At 45.3% G+C, this 27,117-nt stretch overlaps 2 protein-coding genes across 16 annotated transcripts in view; one reads left to right on the plus strand and one right to left on the minus strand.

The window, feature by feature from the left end:
* PROSER2 (proline and serine rich 2) overlaps positions 1-24,469 on the plus strand; it is a 37,400-nt gene extending 12,931 nt beyond the window's left edge. The window contains exons 3-9 of one of the 12 annotated variants that reach the window (XM_080615029.1): positions 8,675-8,927; positions 9,773-13,231; positions 13,949-14,315; positions 16,891-16,983; positions 17,081-17,220; positions 17,741-20,639; positions 21,203-24,469. In XM_080615029.1, the coding sequence (XP_080471155.1) occupies positions 8,675-8,927; positions 9,773-10,764 (1,245 nt within the window). In that variant the 3' untranslated portion in view covers positions 10,765-13,231; positions 13,949-14,315; positions 16,891-16,983; ... (1 more) ...; positions 17,741-20,639; positions 21,203-24,469. Of the gene's footprint in view, positions 1-8,674; positions 8,928-9,772; positions 13,232-13,948; positions 17,221-17,740; positions 20,640-21,202 lie in introns of all 12 variants that reach the window. The other 11 variants (XM_080615030.1, XM_080615025.1, XM_080615028.1 and 8 more) reach the window with 11 other exon arrangements.
* Positions 24,470-25,325: 856 nt separating this feature from the next.
* The window catches only part of UPF2 (UPF2 regulator of nonsense mediated mRNA decay), a gene marked incomplete at its 3' end in the record, with an annotated part of 59,744 nt that continues 57,952 nt past the window's right edge, over positions 25,326-27,117 (minus strand). For all 4 annotated transcript variants that reach the window (XM_080614975.1, XM_080614974.1, XM_080614972.1 and 1 more), the window contains exon 22: positions 25,326-27,078. In XM_080614975.1, coding sequence (XP_080471101.1) covers positions 27,069-27,078 — 10 coding nt within the window. The remainder of the gene's footprint in view (positions 27,079-27,117) is intronic.

Below are 27,117 nucleotides of genomic sequence, written 5' to 3' on the forward strand. Positions count from 1 at the left end.
AAGACAAGTACAAGAGCTTACTTTTAGATGGGAGGAATGCTGGCCTTTATTTTAATCTCACACAAACTTAGAATCATAGAATCATAGAATAGTTAGGGTTGGAAAGGAGCTTGAGATCATCTAGTTCCAACCCCCCTGCCATGGGCGGGGACACCTCACACTAAACCATGCCACCCAAGGCCTCATCCAACCTGGCCTTGAACACCACCAGGGATGGAGCATTCATAACCTCCCTGGGCAACCCATTCCAGTGCCTCACCACCCTCACAGTAAAGAATTTCTTCCTTATATCAAATCTAAACTTCCCCTGTTTAAGTTTGAACCCGTTACCCCTTGTCCTAGCACTACAGTCCCTGATGAAGAGTCCCTCCCCAGCATCCTTGTAGCCCCCCTTCAGATACTGGAAGGCTGCTATGAGGTCTCCACGCAGCCTTCTCTTCTCCAGGCTGAACAGCCCCAACTTTCTCAGCCTGTCTTCATATGGGAGGTGCTCCAGTCCCCTGATCATCCTCGTGGCCTCCTCTGGACTTGTTCCAACAGTTCCATGTCCTTTTTATGTTGAGGACACCAGAACTGCACACAATACTCCAAGTGAGGTCTCACGAGAGCAGAGTAGAGGGGCAGGATCACCTCCTTCCACCTGCTGGTCACACTCCTCTTGATGCAGCCCAGGATACGGTTGGCTTTCTGGGCTGCGAGCGCACACTGAAGCCGGCTCATGTTCAGTTTCTCATCAACCAACACCCCCAAGTCCTTCTCCTCAGGGCTGCCCTGAATCTCTTCTTTGCCCAACCTGTAGCTGTGCTTGGGATTCTGTAACCGTAGAAGTTCTTTTTTTTATATATTTATATATATATATATAACATCTTATGTATAAGATGTTAATTTGAACATATATTCTGTTGGGGTTATTTTAATGAAGGTGATATCCATAGACATGCTTGGCAAAGGCATGTGACAGTTTGTAGCTTCCTGATACATCAAATCAGTTGTGCTATCCAAAGAGAAGGGAAAAACCCCAACTCTGTTCTCCTTGGCAATTCTGACTGCCGAAACCCATTCTTGAATGACACTCTTTGATATGTGGTATAAGAATTAACTTGCAGTGAAATACAGTTGCAGCAATTTAAGGACACTCAATTCAGAGATAAAAGTAGTGCTTAGCTTTTTTAGAAGCAATTTGACTTGTTCCATTGACTGAATAGGCACAGACCAACTTCCTAAAACCAGTTCTTCTCTTTCAGTGCTTCACTCTGGTAATTGTACTGTATATCTACTCTCAGCCATGAGTAACTGCTTTAGTTTCTAGGTGTGAATAAGATGCTAGGACAGTAGTATCACCTGTGAAATCATACCAGAAGGAGGTGGTTGTACCTGAAGTGAGCTGTGCTATTTAGAATAAGCTGTATCAGTGTTGATATGACTTCAGTACTATACCTTCTGTATGTGAACATGTTTTATTGAGTCATAGGTTTGAGAGATAGTGAGTTCTTGTTCTCAGTGGATCATGCTGTGGTGATACTGATTTCATTTTTGCCTCTGGTTCAGACAGATCCTCAGTTAACGTTAGAGTTCACCACCACTCTTTTTGGGGCAATGGTGACCACCAGAATTTGGTCAAATGTCTCTTTCTTTTGTGACTTAAATAGGCAGATGCCCATGATTCTAAATAGATGTTGCTTACTCTGTTTGTTATTTCTTCAAACAAGCTTCCTCTGTGACTGTAAGACTTGACACCCAGCCACTGAAGATGGTTTGTCCCTACCAGGCACCTTCTATGGTACAGGTGACATGCTGAACACTGGTTACATAGACAGGAAGAGCAAGTATCTTGTGAGTAGTCTGAACTGGCTCAGTATCTTATTTCACACACTCAGCCATTTAACTAAGGGTTGACCTGGTTATTTTGTAGTTATGATGTTTCTTGGAGCCTAAAAATTATAGTTGCTATGGCCTTTATCTGTTTTTTTGGATCAGTACAGCTAATTCAAATGCAGCAGACCTGTCTTTTAAGTGCACTATATTGCTGTCTCTTTGCCCCAGTCTCTCTGAAGAGGTCCTGGGATTCCAGTGTGGTTTTAGGAGTTGCTGGGAAAGACCGTCTTGTCTGTTAGCCCACTGCCACTTTTTCTGTCATAATTTGAGTGTGCAGAGTCTTGTGATGCTGAGCTGCACTTTAGGTACAGTAAACGGAAAGTCCCGAGAGACTCCTTTGATAAATTAATGTGTGTTTTCCCCTTGCTACTGATACTCTGCAGGCTTTACTGTACTACAGGTCTTTCACCATGCCTGAGGACCTTGCCAAATAACAATACACACAAAAATGAGAAGAATTTTTGACTGTTTGCTATTTTCTATGGATACAGCTGTCTTTGGGCAGGTGGAAGCCATTCCTTACAGGGTGTGGAGGGTGCTGTGCTATGTTTCACCCACTTGAAGTTGATATTAGTATGACTTGGAAGCAGTATGCCTTGGCAAAAATAAGAGTCATTGTTCCTACCAGCAGTAGAGAGGAATTGGGGCTGGAGGATCGCTTGCTTTGGACCATGAGTGTGGAACTAGGGTAAAGAGCCTGCCTCCTAGCAAGGAATGACCTTGCTGTGAAATGTGTTGGTGAGAATATAGATCCTGAAGGCAATTTACTCTCTGTGCACAAACTGCGTCCTTCTGTTTCAAAGCAGGATGTGGTAGATGAAGATTATTCCAGCAGGTGGGCAGCTCTGCTCTGAAACCCTCACTGATAAGTGATCCTGAACTCCCAAGGTGATTTCTTTGTACTTCACTACTTTTCAAGGATCACTTGGATTAGAGTTTCTGTAACATGAAAGCAAATTTCCACTTGCCTTGCCCTCAGTGCACACACAGGTTTGTTGTAATGATGTGGGTGGTGAACTTATATACTAAAATACATACAGGCTGCATCTACCTACCACCCATTCATTCTTCCCTGTTTTAAAGCATAAGGTGCTCCATTCTCCCAGCCTTCCTGTGTAGCTACACTCTGAGCACTCCTTGCTTTGTTCTGGACCCTGCCCAGCTTGGTTGCATCCTTTCCAAAGTTCAGTGACTGAATCTGAACTCTGTGTTCCAAATGAGGATGTGCTGCTATTTCATCACCCTGGTTAATATATCCCAGAATGACACTTGCATACCTGAGCTGAGCTCTTTTGGCCTCTTTATACCACTTAAACTGACCTACAACTTGTGTTGCCACGAAGACACTTCTCATCACTCTATATTCATGTGGGTTTTAACTGAATTTCATCTTAAGGACTACCAGCACACTTGTATGGCTCAGGAAGGTCTCATTCTGTCCTGCCCAGCTCTTGCAGCAATGTGTTCCAGCAGAAGGGGATTAACAAATACTCAGTTAATTGTCTGCTGTTAGTGAAGCATCAAAAGTTCAGAAGTGTTGGGATAAATCTGTTTAGGACTTGTCTTGTTTCATTATACAGTTTATGATGCATCATGATACTTTTCAAAACCAGCAATCTGTCCCCTACCCCTCAGTTACAATGAAACCTTGCAGTAATTTCATCCAGGCATAGCTTCCTTATTCATCTATGAGTGTATTTTTGGGGGCCATGTCATAAAGCCTTCAAATCGAGACATATGACATCTTGTGCTTATACCTGTTGGCCAAGTCACTACCCCTCTTGTGAGAAAAAGATTGGTGTGAAATTATTTGATTTTTGTTAAAAGTGTTTAGTGGCTGTTGTCTGAAATGTACCCAATTTTTCTCTATGTTATTCTAACATAGAAATTAAAGGGAAGAACAAATTACAAGCTGATCAGCCTAACTCTGATAACCAAGGAGCTGTCTTCAGAGTTTCAGTAGGTCTGGCATTGCTTTAGCTTGCTTTTTTAAAAGTAGGTTAGGAATAGTTTAATCAGTTTATGACTTTAGTTTATTTTTAAATACTTCTAGATGATTTGTTTCCTCACTTGTGACTTATTGATTATACGCTTTGCTGACTATTAGGAAGCACACAGTTACAATTATGTTAATAAACTGAAGAAAACAGCATTCAGTATTTATAGTCTTCTTCACCAAATGAAGTGGTATTATCAAAATCATCAGATAGTGGCTTGTAAAGGAAGTACTTTTTGACACAGCACACAATTAAGCTATGGAACTCATTGCCACAGAATGCTGTGAGTGCCAGCCATTTACATGGGCTTAAACAATAAGATGAATTCATGCTGGAAAAGCTCATTAAGGGCTATTAAGTTCACAGATGCGGATGCAACTGGGAAGTCCTTAAGCCATGTATTGCTGTAAACTGGAAGGGTGTAGGGAAGAAAAAGATAAATCCATCCAATTGACATCACTACTCTTCCCCTCAGCCCCATTCTCCTGACCTGAGCATTAGTGGTGCCTGAAGGGAGGCTACTGAGCTAAGCGGGCTTTTTGTGCTGATCCTGTATGGTAGTTCATGTTCTTATCTGTAACTCACTTGCTTCAAACTTCAGCAATGCAGCAGTATGAGCCATTGTTTCCCCTTTCTGCAAATATAATCAGAGGTACTTGCCTTTTTCTTCTGTGCGGAAGCTTTTGTACCTGTTCTGATCCTATTCCTACATTCAGGGCTTTCTGTTTCACCCTTCCTTGTTACTAACAGCCTAGGGCCTAAGTAGTGCTGCATTGGTCTCTTTCTACTACATATTAGAATAGTTTGCTCCCTTCATGTTTTTATTTGAGAAGCATCCACTCACTTGTCTCCCATGGAACTGTGCCTATTAAGTCTTTGGCACTGTCAAGTGACTGATGACAAATCAGTTGAATCTGGTGTTCTCCTGGTATTTTGCTAATTGACTGCTTGGTTCTCTAGCAGTGATCAGAAGAATGATATTTCTTTTTTTAACCACTGCAGATGTCTTGTGGCTTTCCCTGCTGTTCTGCTTCTGTCAAAGCTGTGCTGGGCTTACGATAGTAGGTTTGGATGCAATGTGAAGAATTTCTTCAGATCAGGTGAAAAATTGTGGGCCTCTGCTAATAAGTCCTTGTTTTGAACAGGTAGGAAAGGGATCTTCTCTATGAAACAGTTTCTTTTCTTTTTTTATCCCCCCTTTTTTCCTTGTTGCTTTTTTTCCCCTCTTTTCTACCAAACACTGTCATAACAGACTCTTTCCTTTTTGGCGTAAGCAGGAAATGTTTGGCTGCACAGAGATCTAAAATATTAATGCCAGCTGAGCATACTCAGCTATTTCAGCTGTTTGCATCCCAAATTTCTTCTGTCCAAGCAGTCTTTTTAATCCTCAGCTAAAGCATGGTGTTCAAGTTTCAAATTCAGGCTGTCTTTTTACAGTAGCATTAGAGTCAGCAGTGTTAATCATGTGTGAGATTTAGTTTTGGGAGATGTGTTTGTGTATTAAGAGTAGGGAGCTGGTGGAAAGTATGAGGCAAATAACTCAAGTAGCTAAAAAGACTCTGGTAAAACATAGGTTCTTCAAGGAGAAAGAAGGCCTGGACTGGAAAACCAGCCCAGAAGGAAGAAGAACTGTGCCAATCCTCGGAGTATGTGGAAAATGAACTAATTACAAATAGACGTGGCAACCTGAGCTGAAACTGGCACCTGTTAACTACAGTATTCCTCCCATCTTTCTGAAAGCTTTACTATATTACAAGTAATAAAAGTGGGCATTTTATAATACACCACTGTTGTCAGACCAGTGATAAAGCAAGTCACTGCTTGCTTTACATCTCTGAGCTCCTTTGGTTTGACCAACTTGAGTAGGTTTATTTTCACTATGCTATTATGTGTAAAATGGGATTAATTCCATTTGTCTCACAAACTGCAACATGCCTTGCCTGAGGGAGTTTGTAGCCAGGTTGGATGCCTTGCATCTCAGTATGGTGACCTGCCATAACGCTGCCCATTCTCCAGAGCTGCTGCCCTTTGCTGAGGAAATGTGACATTGGTCATCTTGAAGGGAAACTGCATAAGGAAAGAGACAGAAGTGCTAACCGAGATGAGGTTGGCCTTTCACATCTAGGTATGTGTTTTACTACAGATGTATTTGCAAAGGGATGGTCACTCATTTCAGATCGTTCATCTAACAGGAAACTGTTTGTTTCAGCAAGATCCATGAGGAATGGTAAGTGAGGCAGAGCTCTGCTGACCAATCCTGCAAATCTTACCTGGTGTGGGAAGACACGGTGTCTTACAATACAGAAATAGAAGGATGGAAGAAAGGCCTTTTGAAAGTCTTTGCTTCAGTTCACATACTGTTTTACTCAGCTCTTGTTAAGCTCATGTGGGAGCAGTTCTTTTAAATGAACAGTGTGGTGCAGTCACTTCTGTACTTCTCCACGTTCTGGATATGCTGCCCACTAAGAATTTAAACACAACCTCCTCTTTTCGTCTGCCTGTGGAAGTTGGGCTCTTGCAAAGAGCTCACCCACAACAAAAGCTTCTTGGAGTCCTGTTCAGCTCCAGCTAGTGCCTACCTAACAACAGCTCCTTTCCTGTCATTCTCTTGCCTACTGCACATAGCAGCCGAATGAGTATTTGGGTGGGGAAGGAAGGAGATTGCAACAGCCATTAGGGGAAAAAAAAAAAAAGGAAGAAAAAGGCCTGTCTGTGTCTGACTTTTCAAGTGCAGCTGTAAAACTTTCCTTGGCCTTTGAAAAGGGAGCTCTGCCATGTGGTGGGTGCGAGCTGAGGAATACGTCAGCCTTTGAAGTTAGTCCTTTAAATAGGCAATTGCGAATGGCATCAAAACTTAAGCTTTGGTAGCAGTTTTGCTGCAAGCTGGAGTAAATTACTTATTCTGACAGTGCACTGTGGATGGTAAGACTAAGTTACAAACACCCACACCTCTGTGTGTCTTTCCCAGCCATTAGACCATATTCACCCTGATTCCAGTAAGTCTGAATCTCTAGGATTGTAGTTGTAGCATGGACCTCTTGCAAGGGAACACAGAATTGGTTTCAACAAGACTCCAGTGCTCTGCTTTAACAGAAAACTTTACCAGCAGTGACTGCAGAATGCTGTGTTCATATGATTGCAGCCATAGATAAGAGAACCTGACCTGAAGCGTCTGAACTAAGAGTGGCTGAAAGGCTGTGTCTGTTTGCTGTAAAGAAATGAACGAAATACAGGGCAAGTGTTCTACAAGCCACACAGCAGAAGGCAACCAAAAGCCCTGAAGCATTTATTTTCTCATCTGTAGTGTTTGGAGTGCTTAGATACTAACTGCCACATGGTACAATGCAGCACTTCATAGCTCTTAATCTATAGGCATTGCTTTTCTACAGAGGTACATTGTTCTTATTTTTAATGCTGAGGACGGGGATAAAAGCTTTGTTTGTCCACGGAGTTAACAGGTAGAGCTGCACACAGTTTAATCTAATGTAAGATGATCTGAACAGGCATGGTGAGTTTGAAGCAAGTTGTGCTGCCCTGGCAAGAACATGTCTACCTCTTGAGTATTTGCACTGCATACCTTAATGGATTTACCTAATTTCTCCCAATCTTCCATTGAGAAGTAGCCTTGTTACCTTGCCTATATGCACAATTAGATGTTCTTGGAGTAGTGAAAAGTAGAGATGAGAAGGGAAACTGTCTTGTATTGCTTCGCTGGTGCCTTCCTGTTAACTTACTGATGGCAAAGTTTCCAGTTTATGCTTGGTGGGAGAGAAATTCAGCCCAGAAAAGGGAAAACCTCAACAATAGTTACATTCCAGAACTCACACAGCTCTCCTGGGAAATGTCTTTCCTGTATCCATTGTCTTAATGTAGAGCCTTTCCTAATCATTCTTTGTCATCTCCAAGCTTCTGGAAAAGTGAGTGTTTACCAGGGTGTAGGTGGAGGGAAAAGAGTTTGTGCATTGCTGCCTAGTTTCTCATAGTGATAATGTGTTAATCAAGTTAATCAAGAGCAGTGACTCATAGGAAATGAAGACTGGGTAACCCAAGTGGTTACTTATCACTTCTGTGGTCTACAGGATTGTTTCCTGCTGGAGAAATAGCCCAAGGCACTTCATGAAAATGTGCTCCCTAGCAGTATTTATTCTAAGTTTTTCCTTTCTGTAACTCAAAGGTAAAATCTTCAGACACCATCTCCTCCTTATTATTAGTTCTTTGAAATCTGCCTCTAGAAGGCAAGTCCCATTTGGTCTGGAGCAAAGAGGCAGTCAGCTTATTTGTTGGACTGTCCCAAATGTACCTTTTCCCTCCCATGCTGCTCCCCAAGCCTTGTCCCTGAACCTGACACAGCAACTGAAGCAGCCTACTCCAGTTTGGAGCCTGAAGAAACTACCTTAACCCTTCTAAAAACAGATCTAGTGGTTACATTTCCCCTTGGTTTTTTTTCCCTTCTGCTTTTATGATCTTCTAGCAATTTGTTCAGTCCAACTTAAATGGATGCTTGTTTGCTGAACTGAAGTTAGATACTTTAAAGGATGAAATACCAGATGCTGTTCTTCAGTCAAAAACAATGCCCTGTAAACTCCTATATTCTGCTTTTTTTCTCCTATACTGTATAGGAGAAAGTTCCTCTTTGGGCAGGGATGAAACGGCAAGCAGGAGTTGTTTCTGATGTGACTGCTGCCTGTTCATCCTGCCTTTTTCTACCTTTGAAAAAGGGCTCTGTGTTTGCTATCAGTGGACTTTTACCTGTACTCGCCTGTAGTATGTTAATCTCTGGCTTTTTTCCTTTTTCCCCACAGGATGATGAGAGTATGAAATACTTAACTCATGAAGAGCAGGATGTCCTCATGTTCTTTGAGGAAACCATAGATGCCTTAGAAGATGACTTGGAGGAGCCGGTCCTACATGACAGTGGCATCCACTGTCAGTCTCCACGATCAACGGAAGAAACTGTGTCCAGTCATTCAGAGACTGAAGATATCATTGACTTAGTACAGTCCACACCTGAGAGTAGTGACCATGAAGGCCCTCCTAGCAGAGATACAGAACCAGGTAGTACTATTGGTAGAAAGTGTGGGTTTTCCCTTTGACCCCAGCCCTACATATTCCAGTTCTCATTAGAACAGCTAAAGAAATTCTGTGCCTTCCTTACTACTTCCAATTGAATCTTTTGCACATCAGGAGCAGTAAGGACCATGATTTTAATTTGACTCAGGATTCCTGAAGTTCTTGTTGTTACTATAACGCTTTTTCCTCATGTCATGGAGGTCATGACTATGATTAAGTTGTTGGGCTGCTATCTCAGCCCCTGCCTGGTGACTGAGGTGTAACAGAACTGAGTGTTATGCAGTCATTGTAGCAAGGCAGACTGGTGCTCATCAATGTATTCATGCTCTGCTTCAAGACCTTTTAAGACCTTCTCTAAGAGTTTTAAGACAGCAGACTGTAGTGTTACTTTGTATGAAAAAGGCACATGATCCTGTCACAGTCAGTTTGTGACAAGATAGTGTCACGGTCTTCACCCTGGGGAGTTTTCTCTCTCTGTTTTTGGAGCGTGGATTTATCAGGTAGTACATCCAATGGGATGTAATGTGTTTATTAAAAAATAAGAATTGGAAATCTCTTACGGAAGAGGCAGCCACTGAAACACAATCTTGTGAATGAGTGGCAGAAAGAGCATTCTAGTGTTAATGCATTGTAAATATGGCGATGTGAACTATAGCGGCGCCTATGAGATGCCATTGCTGGGAGTTCAGTTAGTTTCCTCCAGCAATGTGGGCTGAGTTTGAGTTAGAAAGTTTGGCGAGGGGAATACTGATGCTTGCCGATCCTAGGTGAAAACAAGCCTTGTATTCTGCTATGTGTGAAGGTTTAATGTTGTTGCTTTGTCTTTTAAGTGTTGGATGCTACCAGGAGAACTGAGAGCCCGAAGCCAGCTGTACCTGCTGACCTTCCCCCACATCCCCCTGTATCACCACCAGTGATGTCTGAGACCCCTCCGCTTCCTCCTCCCCCCCCTCCTCCAGTGCAGCATCCCAAATTGCTTCGTTCCATCCCCACTCCGCTCATCATGGCCCAGAAGATGTCTGAGCAGCAGGCGGAGAACAGGGCACGCTTCCCCAGCGCCCTCAAGGAAGGGAATTCAGACAGGAAGAAAACCCCAGTAGCCAATGGTGATTATTCTGTGGCTCCAAAGCACCCTCCTGCCCCTGCACCCAAACTGCACCGGTTCCCCAGCAACATCAACATAACAAATGTCAGCGGCAAAGAATTCAATGAGACTATTTCCAAAGCAGCAGTTAATGTCCAGGAGCGGAGAGCTCAGGTGCTGGCCAACATCAATGGAGGAGCTCTTCTGGCGGCTGAACTGGAGGAGAAGCTGCAGAAGAATGATTTCTTGTCACGTAACAGAAGTTCTTCCTTAAGGGATCTCTCCTCTGAGCAAACACGATACGAGGCCCTGACGAAACTTGGCCTAGTTAAGGGAAAGACAGCTCAGGACCAAGTGGACCATGCCCCAAGCACTCAGCGGCTTGATGTGCAGCCCAAACAGGCAGACGCTGTTCCCAATGGATATCAAAACATCCATGAGATCTTAAAAAGCGAGCCCAGCCCTTTCCTTCCTATGGGCAAAACTGTAACAATCAAACCAGAGGTAGCTCTTGCTGCTACCAAGGTCAGCAGCACACAGCAGAACACAGCAAAAAGCTTTAATGATTATAAGCAGCCTAGTCTAAACCCGGATATGAGGAGGAGATCGGGTTCGCTGCCTCGACCTTCAGGATTTCGATCCCAAGGGATAACGGTGAAGTTTTCCGGCCGTGGCTCAACAGAAGAAGCGAGGAGAGAGGCACTTCGGAAACTGGGACTGCTGAAAGAGACTGCGTAATCCAGATGGGAATGTTGTGGCAACAGGGGAAAGTCATGGCATGGCTTTGTGCTTAGAGAAGTCCCAACAGGACGGGGATCCATTTGGAATAAGGAAGGGGAAGTTCTCTGCCTCAGGCAAGCTGAAGAGGTACTAGACACTGTGGAATGACCACTTGTGTTTATCCCAGAAGGACTGGCACCATGTATAGTCATCTACAGCAGAGGGTTTCAGCTCCCCTTTCTACAGAGATACTCATCTCTTGCTCTTTGTGACTAAGAGGAACTGTATCTAATGCTGTACCAGACAGCAGGGTGTTAATGGAGTGTACAGTACAGTATTGTTGTACATAGCAAACTGAATGGCGAATCCTCCTCCTGCTCTTTCTGCAGCCAAAACAGAGCTCCGTTTGTCTCACCCACACGTGTGTGTATGTCTGTGGGAGCTTGAGATAATGTCAAAGCTGAAGTGACTGTGGCCTATGTTATCTGGCTTGGCTTCCTTCCCTACAGTGGTGGAGTCTCCTGCTTCCTTGTGCCCGCTTGACTGAAGACAGTGCAAAGGGCGGTTCTGTTTTGACCTCAACAGAGCAGCCCAAGCTCTGAGTGGGGATGCATCCCTCTGCTGCTTTACTTTGAGTCCTGCCTTTCTTCCCAGCCACCTGCTTCTTGGTCATGCTCTGGCAAACTACTTGTCCAGTGAAAGGCACCAGATAAGCCTCAAGGATATGAACCATGCACTGGTTCTCGCACTGAAGGCCAAAGAGTCTCCTGACAATCTGTGACCCCAACTGTTCTGTCCGGGTGATGATCTTGCAGCGGAGTAGCCATAGGAACAAGTTAACTTTGTACCAAATGGAGAACTTTATGTCAAAAGTCTCATCTTTTCGGGTTCCTATAAAGAAACTGTTACTTTCTGAACAGTAGCTGTACTACAGGGAGTAGTTCTAAGTTCTGTTACTTCTAAAATGTGTCATTTGATCTTCCTGTAGTTTGACAGCACTAATAACCCTCTGTTCGCAGCCTTTTTTTTTTTGCTTCTGCCCTGCCAATGCATAAGAGAAGTTACAGCCAAAATTCTTTCAGGCTAAGTGGAGTTACAGGAGAGCTGTATGTTAAGAGCACAGCCCTCATGGTCCAAGCTGGTGTTATTTTGTGTTTGTTCAGTAGAACTGCTTTTAAAGATGGTCCCAAAACAGATTTGTGGTTGCTATGATGGGTTTTTTCGGATGGTAAAGATGTTCTTCCACATTAAACTCCCTTCCCTTTTTGTACACCCAAACTCGTCAAGAATAGCCATTTAAAAACCAAATGCCAAACTTCAGACCCTCTAAATTGAGTAATATTCCTCCATGTTGAAGAGTTCTCAGTGGTTTGATTGTTTTCTACAGGGAAAAACTCTCTGCACTTTCTAAAGCCTGAAGCAACCCCCTCTTCTTTCCTAAGTAGTAAACCTTGGAGCAGAGGAGGGGAGTGGCTATACCAGAAACTGGCACACCCTTCAGCCAGGAGCTCTGACATAACTGTGATAAACAAGCTTGTAGCTCTTCTGATAAAGTATTTCAGGCTTGCCGAGCTGTACTTGTAAGTGAAGCTGTCGTGAAGGAAAACTTTGTGTCATTCTCAACCTGCCTCATAAGTTAAAGGGGTTTGGGGGGGGTTGGGGGGTGTATTTTAATTATCTGCTTGCTGCTTCAATTTTGAATTGTGTTTTGGTATCTGCCTGGTTCTGGTATGTACTCATTCTTTTCAGCCTTTTCACTGGGTAGGTGATCGTGTTCCTCACTGCGACAGGCTTACTATACCTAAGCAATCAGTAATTAAAGTATGTGGCCTCAGTCTGACAGAGCACTTGTGCATGCATAATCCAGTGTGAGAAGTGCTGCTGGAACAAAAAACGCTGCTTGTATGCTGTGAGTACAGCACATACTTATCTTGCTGGCCTCTGAGTCTGTAGTCCTAAATCAGAAAGACAAGGGAGCACACAAAATACACCCAAGCACCTAATTCAGTGCAGCCTGGAATGGAGTGGCTGCTGCATCATAATTTATTAACATAACCTGCTTAGTAAATGTAAATGTTTCATCACCTTTGTGCTTTTAAATCCTGTTAGAGCAAATTCCTTATTACGGATGTGAAGTGTGTACAAAGCAATCTTTGCATCTGTATCACTTCTTGCCAGCTCTTCTTTGAGTTGTTTACAGCTAAGAGTCCATACTAAGCAAACAAGGGGGAAGAACCCCAAACCAACCCTGACACTAATTGTATTGAAATTCAGGCCTATTCAGTAACTCTGTAACATAACCCTATTTAAAAAAAAAAACATAAGGTAGATGTTTAATATCTAAAGTATAAAGTTAATGCAGTCTGAATTAGCTGGGTCATGTTCTTTCATCCTTCGTGCAGGGCCATGTCCTCAACCCCTGGGAAGTGAGAGTTAGATCTTCATTATGTAAACCCATTTCTGGCCAATGAGGACTTGGAGCAAGGTATTCATTGCAGGCCTTCATTATAGCAAATATCCTACTGGTAAATTCTTCTCTGTGCCTAAAACTGTAGTAAGTAAAGCCATGTACTAAATGAAGTTAAGAGTCTAGCTGCTAATAACCTGTATATAAGTTTAGATCTATTTTGTGTATCTCATTTTGTGTGTATATGTTGCTGTGATTTTATCCCTTTGTGTTAGAGGTAACTGTCTTGCACAAATCTGATAAATCATCTATTAAACTGGGATAAAACCAATGAAGACATGACTGATGGGAGGTGGCATCTTTTTTCTCTGTCATGCAGCAGCATGCAGCTTTCTTGGAGGAGGGAAGTGACCCATTTTAATAGCTAATAGCACTTGAATAACTTTCCTTTTTGCAACAGTGGATGTGTGTGTGAGCCAGAGCCCAATCCTCTCACACAGTGTGTGAATGAGAAGGGGGACAAAACAAGAGGTAGGATCATGTCTTCCAGAGATGTGTATTCTCACTGCTGGACTTCCAAGAACTGATCAGGGTTCTTGCAGGAATCAAGTTCATCCTGAACAGTGCCTGAAGTAGACAAAAATCCCCCTCTCCCAGTGTTTTGCAATGATAAAGTTACTTTTCCAAAAGGAATATTATATATGTGAAAGATGTAATCCACCTTTGTGTTCTTATGGGTGTTACCATAAGCGAGTGTTAATCCTGCTGAGGGTAGAATTCTTTCTTGTTGCACAGGATGAAGTTCCCCATTAGAGGATATTCTTGCCCATCCCTGCTGAGCGTGCATGTGTGTTTGCTGCTTTTCTGTCTTTTGTTTGGACACTGCACATCAAGACTGCTGAGATATTTCCAACCAAGAATGAGTGCTGACTCTGGAGTTACTTCTGTGAAGCAGAGCCATAGAGGTGAAGGTTTCCTAATGAAATGCAGCAGAGCTGAAGTGGTGGCTAAATCATCTTGTGCTGAGACTTGTCCCAGTTTGAGCAGGGAATGGTTTAGAGCCAAAAATAACAAACTCTGATTTAACAGCCGTGATGACAAAACCCTCGGAAGAACAGATGTTTGGGAGTGAGTGTCTGCTCTCTGCTCAAACTTACCCAGGGTAAGGACTGCAGTCAGTAGCTTCAGCCCTTACTTCTCCATGCAGGCTGCCCTGAGTAGGAGGCTGTAGGGTGGCACAACCTGGGAGGAACCTGGCAACCATCCCACTGTTTTGAAGATGGATATTTTTTATATACAGGTCTTGAGCATTTGTCCAAATATTAGGGACCATAAACAATGACATTGATATCACTCGAGGGAAAAATTAACTTCAGTTTGCATGAGCTACTTTTTCATGCCCCAGGTAGGATGGTGGTGGTAGCCAAAGAGCAGCCTGTCCCTGAGCTTTCCAGAGCTGCCTCAGGGCTCAGGTACGTGTCTCAGCCAGGACAGGGCAGGTGGCCTTGTGTAACCGTATCCAGCTTCAGCTTGGAGCCAGTGTGAGAGATTTCAACTTGGTTCAGTCTACAATAAAGCTTTAAGTTAGTGCTTCACCTTTTGCTGTGGGCTAAAGCCTTGCATAGCTGCCTGTGTTACTGTCAGCCTTTCAAGTGGCTGCAGCTTTGGAACTAAGCTTTTGATGTTTTGACTCCTCCTTTGCTTGTTTTATATATATATATATACACACACACAGAGAGATTTGGCTTTTCCCTTAAAAACAGCTTCATTAAGTGTTATCCATAAACTGATCAGGGAAAGCATGAGACTAACTGTAGATGAACCATCCATGCCAGTGTTCAAGGCCAGGTTGGATGAGGCGTCGGGTTGACATGGTTTAGTGTGAGGTGTCCCTGCCCATGGCTGGGGGTTGGAACTGGATGATCTTAAGGTGCCTTCCAATCCAAACCATTCTATGATTTTAGCCCACTAACTTGGGCTGTTTTCTGTACTGGCAGAGGCACAGGCAGGGGCACTTTGACTTGCAGTGCTCCTAAATGAACTCAGACTGGTTTGTAACTGAACTTACTAAGGTAAAAGTTACAGAACCCATTCTTTCTCTGGCTGGTTGGGCATTGTTATTCCTGGAGGAGCAGGATAGCACAGCTCAAATACAGCAGTGTGTGATGCAGTCATGGTGTGTGGGGAATTGCTCAGGCTGCTCTGGAGGCACCCACAAAGCTGATGGTTCACACTTCAGGCGTATTCTTTGCCCCTGCAACTCCAGCTGCCTTGGTCTTGATGACCTGGATGCTAAGCAAGTTGTTTGTCTTTAACAGGTCAGCACTGGAAGAGAAGGGGTGTCAGTGTGGAGTGAGTGGAAAAACTTGAAAGTCTGTTTACCTCCAACACACACCCCCACCTCTACATTTTACCTTTAACTGCTGCTGCTTTAAGGGTCCGACAGCAACTTGGCTTGGCTTTATCTACCAGCCTACTTTAAATAGCGTGAGAGGTTGCGAATAGCACTGAGAGGTTGCAATAGTGCTGGCCACAGGTATGTTGGTAACAGCTGGGCAGAGAATGGTAGTTGCGGGCCTGTGTTCAGAAGTTACATGGCTGCAGTGATGATGGCAGAGCTGGGGGAGGAAGGGCCTTGGAGCAGCTCAACCCAGTTAAAGAGGAGGCTCTGCCTGCACAGTGAGGCAGTTCTACCATCCCCTTAGCACTGCTTGGGCACTGTCTGAAGAGTGAGTTATCTCTGGAGGTATCTGCTTTGTATGTAACTTTGTCCTGTACTTATTGCTGTTAACTCATCAGAACAAGCTCCACCACCATAAGCTCATGTACTGGCACTAGGAATTGAGCTGAGTATAGTGATTTTAAAACACGTGTGTGTGAATGTGGATGCTCCCTTAGATGTGGATCTTGGAATCATAGAGTTGTTTAGGCTAGGAAAAACCCTTAAGATCCTTGAGTCCAACTGTTAACCGAGCACTGGCAAGTCACCACTAAACCGTGTCCCTGAGCACCACGTCTACACATTTTTTAAACACTTCCAGGGATGGTGACGCCACAACTGCACTGGGCAGCCTGTTCCAGTGCTTGAAAACCTTTGTGGTAAAAATCAGTTCTTCCTAATACCCAATCTAAACCTGCCCTGGTGCAGCTTGAGGCCGTTTCCTCTTGTCCCATCCCTTGTTCCTTGGGAGCAGAGCCCAGCCCCCTCCTGGCTCCATCCTCCTGTCAGGCAGTTGTAGGGAGCGATAAGGTCCCCCCTGAGCCTTCTCTTCTCCAGACTGAACCCCCCAGGTCCCTCAGCCGTTCCCCATCACATTTGTGCTCCAGGCCCTGCACCAGCTCCGTTGCCCTTCTCTGGCCCCACTCCAGCACCTCAATGTCTCTCCTGTAGTGAGGGGCCCAGAGCTGAACACAGGATTCGAGGTGTCATTTGCAGCTATTACTGAGGGTGCACTTGATCCCCTCATCCACGTCACTGATAAAGATATTGAACAGAACTGGCCCCAGTACTGAGCCCTGGGGAGCACCACTTGTGACCGGCTGCCAACTGGATTTAACTCCATTCACCACCACTCTCTGGTGCTCCTGCACCTTTTAAGATCTCCATTGCAATGAATTTCCATCCTTCCTGGCCTCCTCTGCCCTTCAGAACTGCTTCCCAAGGAGCTCTGTCAACCAGTTATATGAGACAAAGCCTTGAATTCATCACTTCTTTGTGCATCCCTCCACCTGCACAGGGTCTTGCTCTCAGATAGTCCCTGCATCACATGGAGGCAGAGGCATCTTCATCACAGCGTTGACTCCCAGCTATAAATATCTTTTCCCTTGAGGTAAGGAGGGTCCTTTGGATGGAGCCAAACCCTTCCAAGGGAACACAACCTTCTCTTGTATGCGGTGTTTTTGTTTGGTCTCTTGTTTTCCCCTCAGAACTGGGCTTTTTCTTCCCATGTGAGTAGCTCCTCCCAAAGCAGGAAATTCCTTCCCTGGAAAGTCATCGGCGCATCCTCGACTACTTCACCGGATGGTCAGATGTGTCCTTACCTCGGAGGACCTGCAGGCAAGATAAGGTTTGTTAATAGGGATAGTCATTAATTCCCAGCCTTTGGATTTTTCTGCTTGGTCAGAATTACCTGCTGCTACTTGCAACCAGCAGAACAAAGTAACCCAGAAGTAGCTTTAGGATTCAAGAGGCCTAAGAAGAGCAGATAAACCAGCTGGCTGCCCTGAAAGGGCAGCTTGGCCTCAATTTCTCTTCTGTTTGTGGGTCTTAGACCCTGCCCCTGAGCTTCAACGAATGTTTCATGAATGACTCAGGAATCCCAAAGGCATCCTGAGAGGTCCCCAGAGCTGCTCAGGTGCTGCTATGGCAGGGTTGGGTGTCTGTATGACAAAGAAATGCAGCTGCTACAGTGTCCTCATGAGGGACAAATGGAGCCCAAGTGTTCTGGGGTTTGGATTTTTTTTCCCCCTCATTGTTTTTAAACAGAAAAGTGTCATTCCTTCCCCAGTAAAGAACTTGATAAAAATGAGAACATTTGAGTTTAAAAGAAACCAAATACACAAAAATCCTTTGCTTAACCATTGCAGGGGGCTGCAGTTCCCAGTTCCCTATGGCCAGGGAAGAACCCTGTGGAAGTTCTGAGGTCCATCACAACTATTCACTTCAGCCCCTCCACTTGTGACTGCTGTACCAGCTGTGGTGTCTTCACCAGCCCTGCATCATTGTCACCTTGTCTGCCTGGCTCTCAAACCACCCCCTCTATGTGCTGAGCAGCAAAACAAACCATGGGGCAGGAGGCAGCAACTGCCTGGTTGGGTCAGGAAATGCAGCTAAATGGTGCTTTCATCGCATAGAAAACTGCTGCCCATGTTCTAAAACTAGCCCTGACATGCTGCCGTAGTGCAGGAGCCAGAACATCCTTCCTCTCCCTTTCCTGGGTTGCAAGTGAAGGGACTAAAAAAGAATCTGACCAGGAGGCCAACGAGACAGGGCTGGCAGCAGACAAGGGATGTTTCACACAGAGACCAGCTGCATGTACCGGATGTACTGCTGAACATCTCACTTATGTATATAGAACCATAGAATGATTCGAGTTGGGAGGGACCTTAAAGCTCATCCAGTTCCAACCCCTGCCACGGGCAGGGACACCTTCCACTAGAGCAGGTTGCTCAGAGCCCCTGTGTCCAACCTGGCCTTGAACACTGCCAGGGATGGGGCAGCCACAGCTTCTCTGGGCACCCTGTGCCAGCGCCTCAGCACCCTCACAGGGAACAGCTTCTTCCTTATATCTATCCTAATTCTACCCTGTTTAAGTTAACTGTGCATCAGTGCACAAAACTACCCCCAAGCTCTCCCAGAAAGTGCACATCCATCTCCCACCATCACCACACTCCTGTCAAGGCCTCCCATGGATACCAGGGCAGGTCCCATCTCCTTATCCATGGCTTCTTCAGCCCAGGAGCAATGGGGAAGCCTTATGTTACTCAGGGCAGCTGTGTGTCCAGGCACAAGCATCCTTCATGAACCTGGAGAACCAGCATGGAGCCTCAGAGCCCTGGGCACGCTCATGCTCAGTGGCAGCTACCACAGCACCCTGCTCTTATCGCCTCCTGTGCAGGTCACTTCCCTCTCTGATTCAGCCTTGGAGCTCTCTTGTAATGGGATCACTCATTTCCTCAGAGGTTTGTGGAGATCGGTGTCACCATCAGATGTTCTTGATGTACTTTTTCCCATCATTCCAGCGGAAGCTGTCCACTCTTTGAGTTGTTGTTATTGTAAGCACCAGAAAACTGTGCAATCTTTTATCTGTCCTCTGCTTGCTTATCCAAGCCATGAGGAGGGGCTAAGGCTGCACTTCCCAGCCAGGAACCAAGGACAATGATGTCAAACCAAGTAACAAAGAGCAGCGATGAGCTTGACCTTTGGTGCAGTCTGATGCACTGATCCTGAATCACACTTCCTCTCCCAATACCACACCTACTGCTCCGGAGCATTTAATTGCCAGCACAGGAATAAACCCGGAGCCCCAAAGCTCAGACTCACACGTGCAATGAGTTGTTCGTGCCCTGATTGAAGATAAGCCACACGTTGTACTGATGCTGAGGGTGGGATGACACCAGAAGGAAAAGAGTATTCACACAAGCTGTCACAGCAGGAGGGAGATTATTTCTTCATATTTAAGCATCTATTAGGAAACAGCTATCAGCACATCTCTATTTCCAATACACAAGCCAGCACGAAGGGTACAGGATCAACAGGGTCTTCAAGCTTCATGACACAAGCTTCACTACTGTGGAACATTTTCTGCCTCCTATAAGGATTGAGTTTGCCTGATTAGGTTTCACTTCTATTTATGGCATGAGTTCTCCAGCACGCTCAAGCCCAGGGAATGGCCCCTGTGTGCCCACACTGTGGTTCCTGGGTCTCCTGCAACGAATGCCTGGGCTCTGGGCTGAGAGCAGAGACATTCCTCTGCAGCAGTGATGCTTCCTCTGAACCCAAACCTGGTTTAGTTTTACGTAAGGTAAGACTCACAGCCAGTAGTAAACCTGTAGTTTCATGGGGCATGGGAGTTGGAACCAACCTGAATAATAAACCACAATTACACGACTCGGGCATTACAACAAGAAAGAGAGAGTTTGTCTAAGTGCTGCTCTTGGGTCCATCTTTCCCCTGGAAAGGAAAGGCTGTTGCAGGAGGGATGAGGAACCTGTGTCTGCCCGGAACAGCTCGGCTGAATTCCTGGAGAGAAGTGGACTGGACTGATCCTCCCATCCAGGCTGACTGCTGGCCTTCCTCCCAGGAAAGGGTTCTTCCTGCCAGGAGCCCAAGGAGGAAGCTGGAGCCGCCGTCACCGCATGAGAAGCTTCTCAAGAGCAGGGATAAGAAAAGCCAAAGCCACCTGTGAGCTGCCTGTCACTGCTCCGTTACCTCAGCTTCATTTCCATCACTCCAGGGATTCAGTTTAATAACCACTTACTGGATTAATGCAGGAACACTGTGATCAAAAATCAAGCAAAATCAAGTCTCTCGTTACCACTGCTTCAGTGTTCCTTCTCCTGCAGTGAGCTAACTGCAGCCAGAACAACCCAGTTCATGTGCTCACATGTATTCATGCCCCAGCATACCCTGTCTGAGCCTCTGCTACCACAGAGAAGGACACAGGTCTACCCCAAGCCCCATATTGCATCTGCTTGTCCCACAGAGACACTTTGGGTCACACCTCCAGTCACCCCAGGCACCCACACGATGCAGCTCCAGATGAAGGCACCTGAATTTTGCTGCCATGCACACATGGGACACCCGGTTCCCACTGCCACAACAGAGCCCTCACCCATGACACCGGGGCACAGCAGCTGAATTCACCTTAGAGGACACACCTAGAAGCTGCCGAGGCTTCACCAATCCCATCTCCAGCAACTGTGGCAGGACTCTGATGCCTCACACACATCACAGCCAATGTCCACACTGAGGCACCCATGAGAGGTGAGAAGTAGCACCTGAGCAATTCTGCATCTCTGTGAGGCTGTCTAGGTACCACAGGGCTTGTTTTTAGCGGAACCAGCAGGACACAACACATTGCTCTCTGCAGCATCACTCCCTGACTGGCCACAGCACCTTTGGTGGTGCTGCCATAGAGCTTTCTGCATTTTAAGGTCTTCCAGTTCATTCCTATTTTGAGGAAGAGCAGTGCACAGGGGGAGTCTCCTCATGCGCACAGAGCTCAAATTCCAGCATCTGGGAAGGAAATTTACAGTCTCAGCTATCTAAGTGGGAGGATACAAACTCCTGTAAGCTCTGTCTGCCCTGAAGTGAGGCTCCTCACCTCTGCCACTGCAGGATGTTGATAGCAATAGAAGAGCAGGGATGACTGAACAACCATCAGACGATGGAGCTGGCTTAGGACCAGGCAGCACTAAGAGCTTTAGCAGTGCAGCCTCTTAGGTGCAAAGATAACAGCCTGCAGTAGTGCCTGGAAGGGGAGTGATAAAAATCCCCAAGGATTTCACACCATGATGATAAACTCCAAGTTCATGTTTTTTTCCCAGAACTTCAATAACTTACATGGAACCGATGGAGCGGAGCACGCAGCCAGGTCTCCACCACAGCCGTGCGACCCAAAATAGACACCCGCTGGCTTCCTCCTTGTGCTGCTGACACTGGAGCTGGATGGTACCTTCAGAGGAGAAGAGCATCACCAGCATCCGAGATTGCTCCAGGTCTCGCTCATGAGCATTAGGGCTGTGAAACACATGAATAAGTGCACAACAGGGGTGTCTTTCCCAAGACAACCTTGAGGTGCTACCAGTAAACTGCAAGAAACCCCAAACCAAAACAATTGAAGGATAAATACAACCAAGTTTTCAAGCTCCTGGGCTGCCAACCCCAGCAGGAAATGTCAAAGAACAAGTAAATGTCAGCATACTCCAAATTTCTCCCTCCTTTTTAAGTGTCTTGACCATTTTTTAACTGCCTGATGACTTGGATCCAGGCAGTGGAGGGAAGGAAGGAAGGAAGGAGGGAGTCTTTTAATAAACCACTGTTTGTTCTTCCAAGAACGGTCCTAACACCAAGTGTTTTAATGGCACGATCATACCCTGACAATAATAACTCAAAAGCAAAGTTTATAGTTTGAACAATACAAGTAAATGTTTTGACGTTTACTCACTTGTTTGATTCTTGCCCAAATAGTTTCCTACTCCCAGTACACTGGGATCTCCTTAGGAGGGGTTGGAAAAAGCCTATTTATAGTTGAGTTCTGAGAAGAGACAGCGAAGTGTTGTCTCAGACGAGCATCTTCAGTGCAGCAGAACGGGATGTGGCTGAGGAAAAACCTCAGTGTGGAAAAAATCTGTGATGAAGCTCAAAAGGAAAGGGAAAAAAAAAGGGAACAAAATGATGGATTTATCCGGGGCAATAGCAGGCTCATGGCATGGTTATTATTGTATTTATTTTGATAATAGTCACTCACCTGGCTGGGCTTATAGGGTCTTAAAACTACAGCACCGCTGGGGGGGGAACAATAGTGATTAGGGAGTTTATTTACTCACTTTTTCATTCCTCTGCCTTCATTTTACCTCCTGACATTAAAGCACAGTGGCCATTTCAGTAACAAGTGTGTGGCCAACAGCAGCTCAGTGACCCAGGTTGGACACAGGGGCTTGGAGCAACCTGCTCTAGTGGAAGGTGTCCCTGCCCGTGGCAGGGAGTTGGAACTGGATGAGCTTTAAGGTCCCTTCCAACCCAAACCACTCTGTGATGCTCTGACCCAGCTCGGGCAGTGCTGACACTGCTGTCGGTCCCACCAGCACCGCAAGTCTTTCAGGTTGAACATGCACTATGGACTATTAACTGCTCACCCTTGGCTGTGGCACTTCCGAGTGGGATCTGTGGGATGGGCTGGGAACAGCTGCACTGCCATCCCGCAGAGCGCATCCGGAACTATTTTCCAAGTCAGCACTTTTGATCAGTGCTGCATTTACTTAAGTCAAATGTATTCCCATGTAAAGAGAAAGCTGCATCAGCAAACTGCTGGAGCCTAACGCGGCAGCTCCTCGCGGCTCTCCCTGTGCTGCTCCACCAAGCACACAATGATGGCTTTGCTGGAAAGGGCAAATGAAAGAACATGAAAACTGGAGCAAATCAGGCAATTTCCACAATACAGGTGGGGTTTGCTAAGCCTTAATATACATCAATTTACATTATGTGTGTGTGCTGCACTCTATGTGCAGCAATGTGTTTGTATATAGTATTTTTAGCTCAGTGACAGATACAGCACAATAGGCTTCTTTCTCCCAAGGGCTGGAAAGTTAATAAAACTATAGCAAATGAAAACTCTGCAATTCATGGAAAAATATACATATTTATACTCTTTCTTCTTTATCACATTACAGCATTGCAGGGTAGAAGAAGATGGTTGACAGCGCCAGCAAGATGTTGCCTGAGTGCTGACATTCCTGGGTCAACTTTCTGATTTCAGAGCTCCCCAACCACCTTGGCTGCATCCTGGAGCATGGATGAACACAGTGCCTCAGCCCAAACGGGCTGTCAAGTGATGTGCCATACATCATAGAATAGGTGGGGCTGGAAGGAACTTTAAAGCTCCTCCAGCTCCAACCCCTGCCACGGGCAGGGACACCTTCCACTAGAGCAGGTTGCTCCAAGCCCCTGTGTCCAACCTGGCCTTGAACACTGCCAGGGATGGGGCAGCCACAGCTTCTCTGGGCACCCTGTGCCAGCGCCTCAGCACCCTCACAGGGAAGAGCTTCTGCCTAAGAGCTCATCTCAATCTCCCCTCTGGCAGGTTAAAGCCATTCCCCTTGGCCTGTCCCTACAGGCCCTTGTCCAAAGCCCCTCTCCAGGTTTCCTGTAGCCCCTTTAGGCACTGGAGCTGCTCTAAGGTCTCCCCTTAAGGAGCCTTCTCTTCTTCAGGCTGAACAAGCCCAGCTCTCTCAGCCTTTCATCACATGAGAGGTGCTCCATGCTCTGGGATGTCTCAGTGTGCATCTCATCAGGTCCCATGGACTTACATATATTCAGGTTCCTCAGGTGGTCACAAACGTGATCTCCTACAACAGGAGGGTCTTCATTCCCCCAGTCCCTGCCTTAAGCTTGAGAGATGCAGGAAGAGATACTACCGTCAAAAACTGAAGCAAGGAAAATCACTGAGTACAATCACGCAGCACATTCTCTGGTCACCAGCAGCGCAGCTCAATGAGCCTCCCAGCAGTGAAGACGCAATTGCAAATGCCTGGACCTGACTTTAGTCCAAATTCCTTCCAAAGAACGATAAGATAACAGAGATCTTTTACGCAATCAAGGACATGGAACAATTTCTCCTTCATCTATGTCCATTCTCCCTGATTTAACTACTTCCATGCAGGCTCAGGAGTGCTGCTTTGGAATTAGCCTTTGCAAGACTGCCTTATTTTTAGAGTTGAGCCTGAAGTCAGGGAAATCCCCAGCCGACCCCAAACTCTTTTCAGCAAATAATTATATAAAGATATTCCCATTGATCCAAATTCTATCCAAGGCATTCAACTGACACATACAAAACAGGGCTAATATTTCATTTTTATGCAGTTATTCAATTTGGATAAATTAAATGCTTTTGAAACTAAGCAGCATGTTGAGAAAAGGAAGTTGACTTCAGCTTGAACCCCAATTAGATGCTTAATTCACCATTAGGAATTGGTGAGCATTAATCATCCAGGAATGGAAATTAGATTTGACTGATGGGTAATGGTTATATTGCTGGAGAAGACATTCCTGGAGGAGCTCAGTTACAATTGTGATTAATAAATGTACCGAAGAAATTTGACATGGAAAAAAACTGATACGAAAAGAATCACACAAGACCTGAAACGAAGAGGTGGTCTTCCTACAACATGCTGCTCACTGGAGGGCCTGTGCATCCCACAGCCATGGCACTGGGAGCACCTCCTCCAAGCACAGGAAAAACTGCACACAGAGATGGTTGTGGACATCGGAGTTTTGGGGTACTTGCTTCCTTACATGGGATGGTATAAAAACTTTGGGCCACACTCTGCAGACTGAAGCACGAGCAGCAACATCCTTGGACAAAATGTGCTCCAGCAACTCCAGCGCTTCTCAATCCCAGACTGCTGTCACAGCATGTTAATGATAGGCACAGACCCAAACTGTACCTGCAGTTTCTCCACTCTTGGTGCTCAATTCTGTGATTAAAGAACACAACTTTAAGTAGGTATCATAGAATCAGCCAGGTTGGAATATCTTTAATATCATCAAGTCTAATCATTACCCCAGCACTGCCAAGGCCATCACTAACCCATGTCACTGGGGGCCTCATCCACATGGTTTGTGAACACTTCTAGGGATGCTGACTTCACTACTGCCCTGGGCATCGCCCCTGGTGCAACTTGAGGCCATTTCCTCTTATCCTGTCACTTGTTACTAGGGAGAAGAGACCGACCCCCATCTTGCTCCGTCCTCCTTTCAGGTAGTTGTAGACAGTGATAAAGTCTCCCTGGATTGCTCATGTGTGTTCTAAAACCTTGAATTCTTCTTTCTGAAGCAACACTCCTTGTTTTGACCCAGGCCAGTCTGGGGGTTCGTTTCACCACGTGGCTGCACAAGCCCTGGCTCCACACAATACAAAGGGGGCAACACAAGGCTGTGGCAGGTGAGGTGGTGTTGATGTCCCATCTTTCAGAGCAATTGTGTGCATACAACAGCTTATGCTACAGGAAAGGACGATTGCAGTTTCACAACTCCTTGCTAGACAGCAAGAAAATCTGGCATTTACTAACCACATTTTGAGTGTTTTTCTTGGGGCAGGAATCCTTCTGCCATCATAGAATGGTCTGGGTTAGAAAGGACCTTAAAGTTCATGCAGTCCCAACCCCCCTGCCTCACACTAGACCATGTAACCCAAGGCTCTCTCCAACCTGGCTGTGAACACTGCCAGGGATGGAGCATTCACCACTTCTTTGGGCAACCTGTTCCAGTACCTCACCACTCTCAGTAAAGAACTTCTTCCTTATGTCTGTGTCTATGTTGCCTGTATGAAGCACTGTCCGAGCTACAGCCCCACTATATACCACAAACTCTTTAAAACCTCATTTTAGAGAACGTCATCAATGTGAAAAGGCAGACACCAGTTGTAAAGTACAACACTTTATTGCAGCATTGGCAAAGGTCAGATTTCTGAAGCTGGTGAAGATCGGGCAGCATTTCTGTATGAAATGTTACAATTTTACAAGTCTCTTCCTACATGCAGAAACCAAAAACAGTGGTAAAAAGGATTTTAAAAGAGCTAGAAAAAAGAATTAGTAACATACAGATGAGCTCCTTAACTCAATTAATTACCTCTACCTGAAAGCAAACAAAATCCTATGCTAATAAATAACAGACTGTCAGAAACAGACCAAGAAACCTCATTTCTACTTAGAAAAAAATAAAATTCTACTTGTTTCCAGACTTAAATCTTTTTTTTTTTTTTTTTTACTTTTTTTTGTTGTTTCAATAGACACAGAGGCTTATCAACCCATGAAGATCAACAAAATATCTGGATCCACACCCCCTGACATCCTCCTGTTATGCTGACTGGCACGGTTTGGTTTTCAATGATACATACAATGGGCTCAACCTGTCCTCAGGCTGGTGTCAGGCTGTTCCAAGCAGTACGAGTCAACACCCTGTGTTCGTCAACTTCACATTCTATTTTAAACCTCAACAGACATTTTACCTCCTTGGCTCTGAAGTGTTTCACCCCTCCCCACCCCCTCTTTCTTGCTCATCTGGCAGCAAAAGGCTATTTCTTAACCACAGACTTTCTCGCTGAGGAGTGTTTGATAAGAAGTTTTCCTCCGTGTCAGGGTTTTCTTTTAGACCTCACTGTTTGCTCTACATGTTTCTACTGTAGCTTTGCAGCCCCCAAAGAAAATCCTTCCAACACAAAGCACTCGATTCGGAGATAATGCAACTTAAGTTTAGAACTCTGCTCTCTCACATACTAAACTGGCAAAAGACCTTTTCAGTTCCAGTGTAATCCATCTGAATTTCAGGTTGATCTTTGTTTTCACTGAGCTGCTCACTGGTCAAGTTAACCATCTCCTCCATTTACTTCTGCTCTCATGAGAAGATTGACCCTCAAGGTGGTTCCTGTAACAAAAAGCTGCTTTTTTTAATAGATTTTATTTTTATTTTTGGTAGGCCATGACTGGAAGCTTCCACTTGTTCCGTGAGGGTTTGAGGGGGAAGAGGGGAGGCGGTTGTTCTGCCCCACGGCCCCAGCCTGTCCCATGTTTCGATTCTGAACGCTCTAGACTGACATGCTGAGATGTGTCCACTGCTCTCATTTAATCGCTGGAGGACTCCACTATCCACAACATCAGAGATACAGGACCTAATGAAATGACACTTGCTTCTGGATCAACGTCTCCTAAGAAGAAAAAGGAGAAGAAAAGAAATAGTTTAACAT

The sequence above is a fragment of the Psittacula echo genome (assembly GCF_963264785.1).
Source record: "Psittacula echo genome assembly, chromosome: 1".
In the NCBI taxonomy this organism is placed as follows: Eukaryota; Metazoa; Chordata; class Aves; order Psittaciformes; family Psittacidae; genus Psittacula; species Psittacula echo.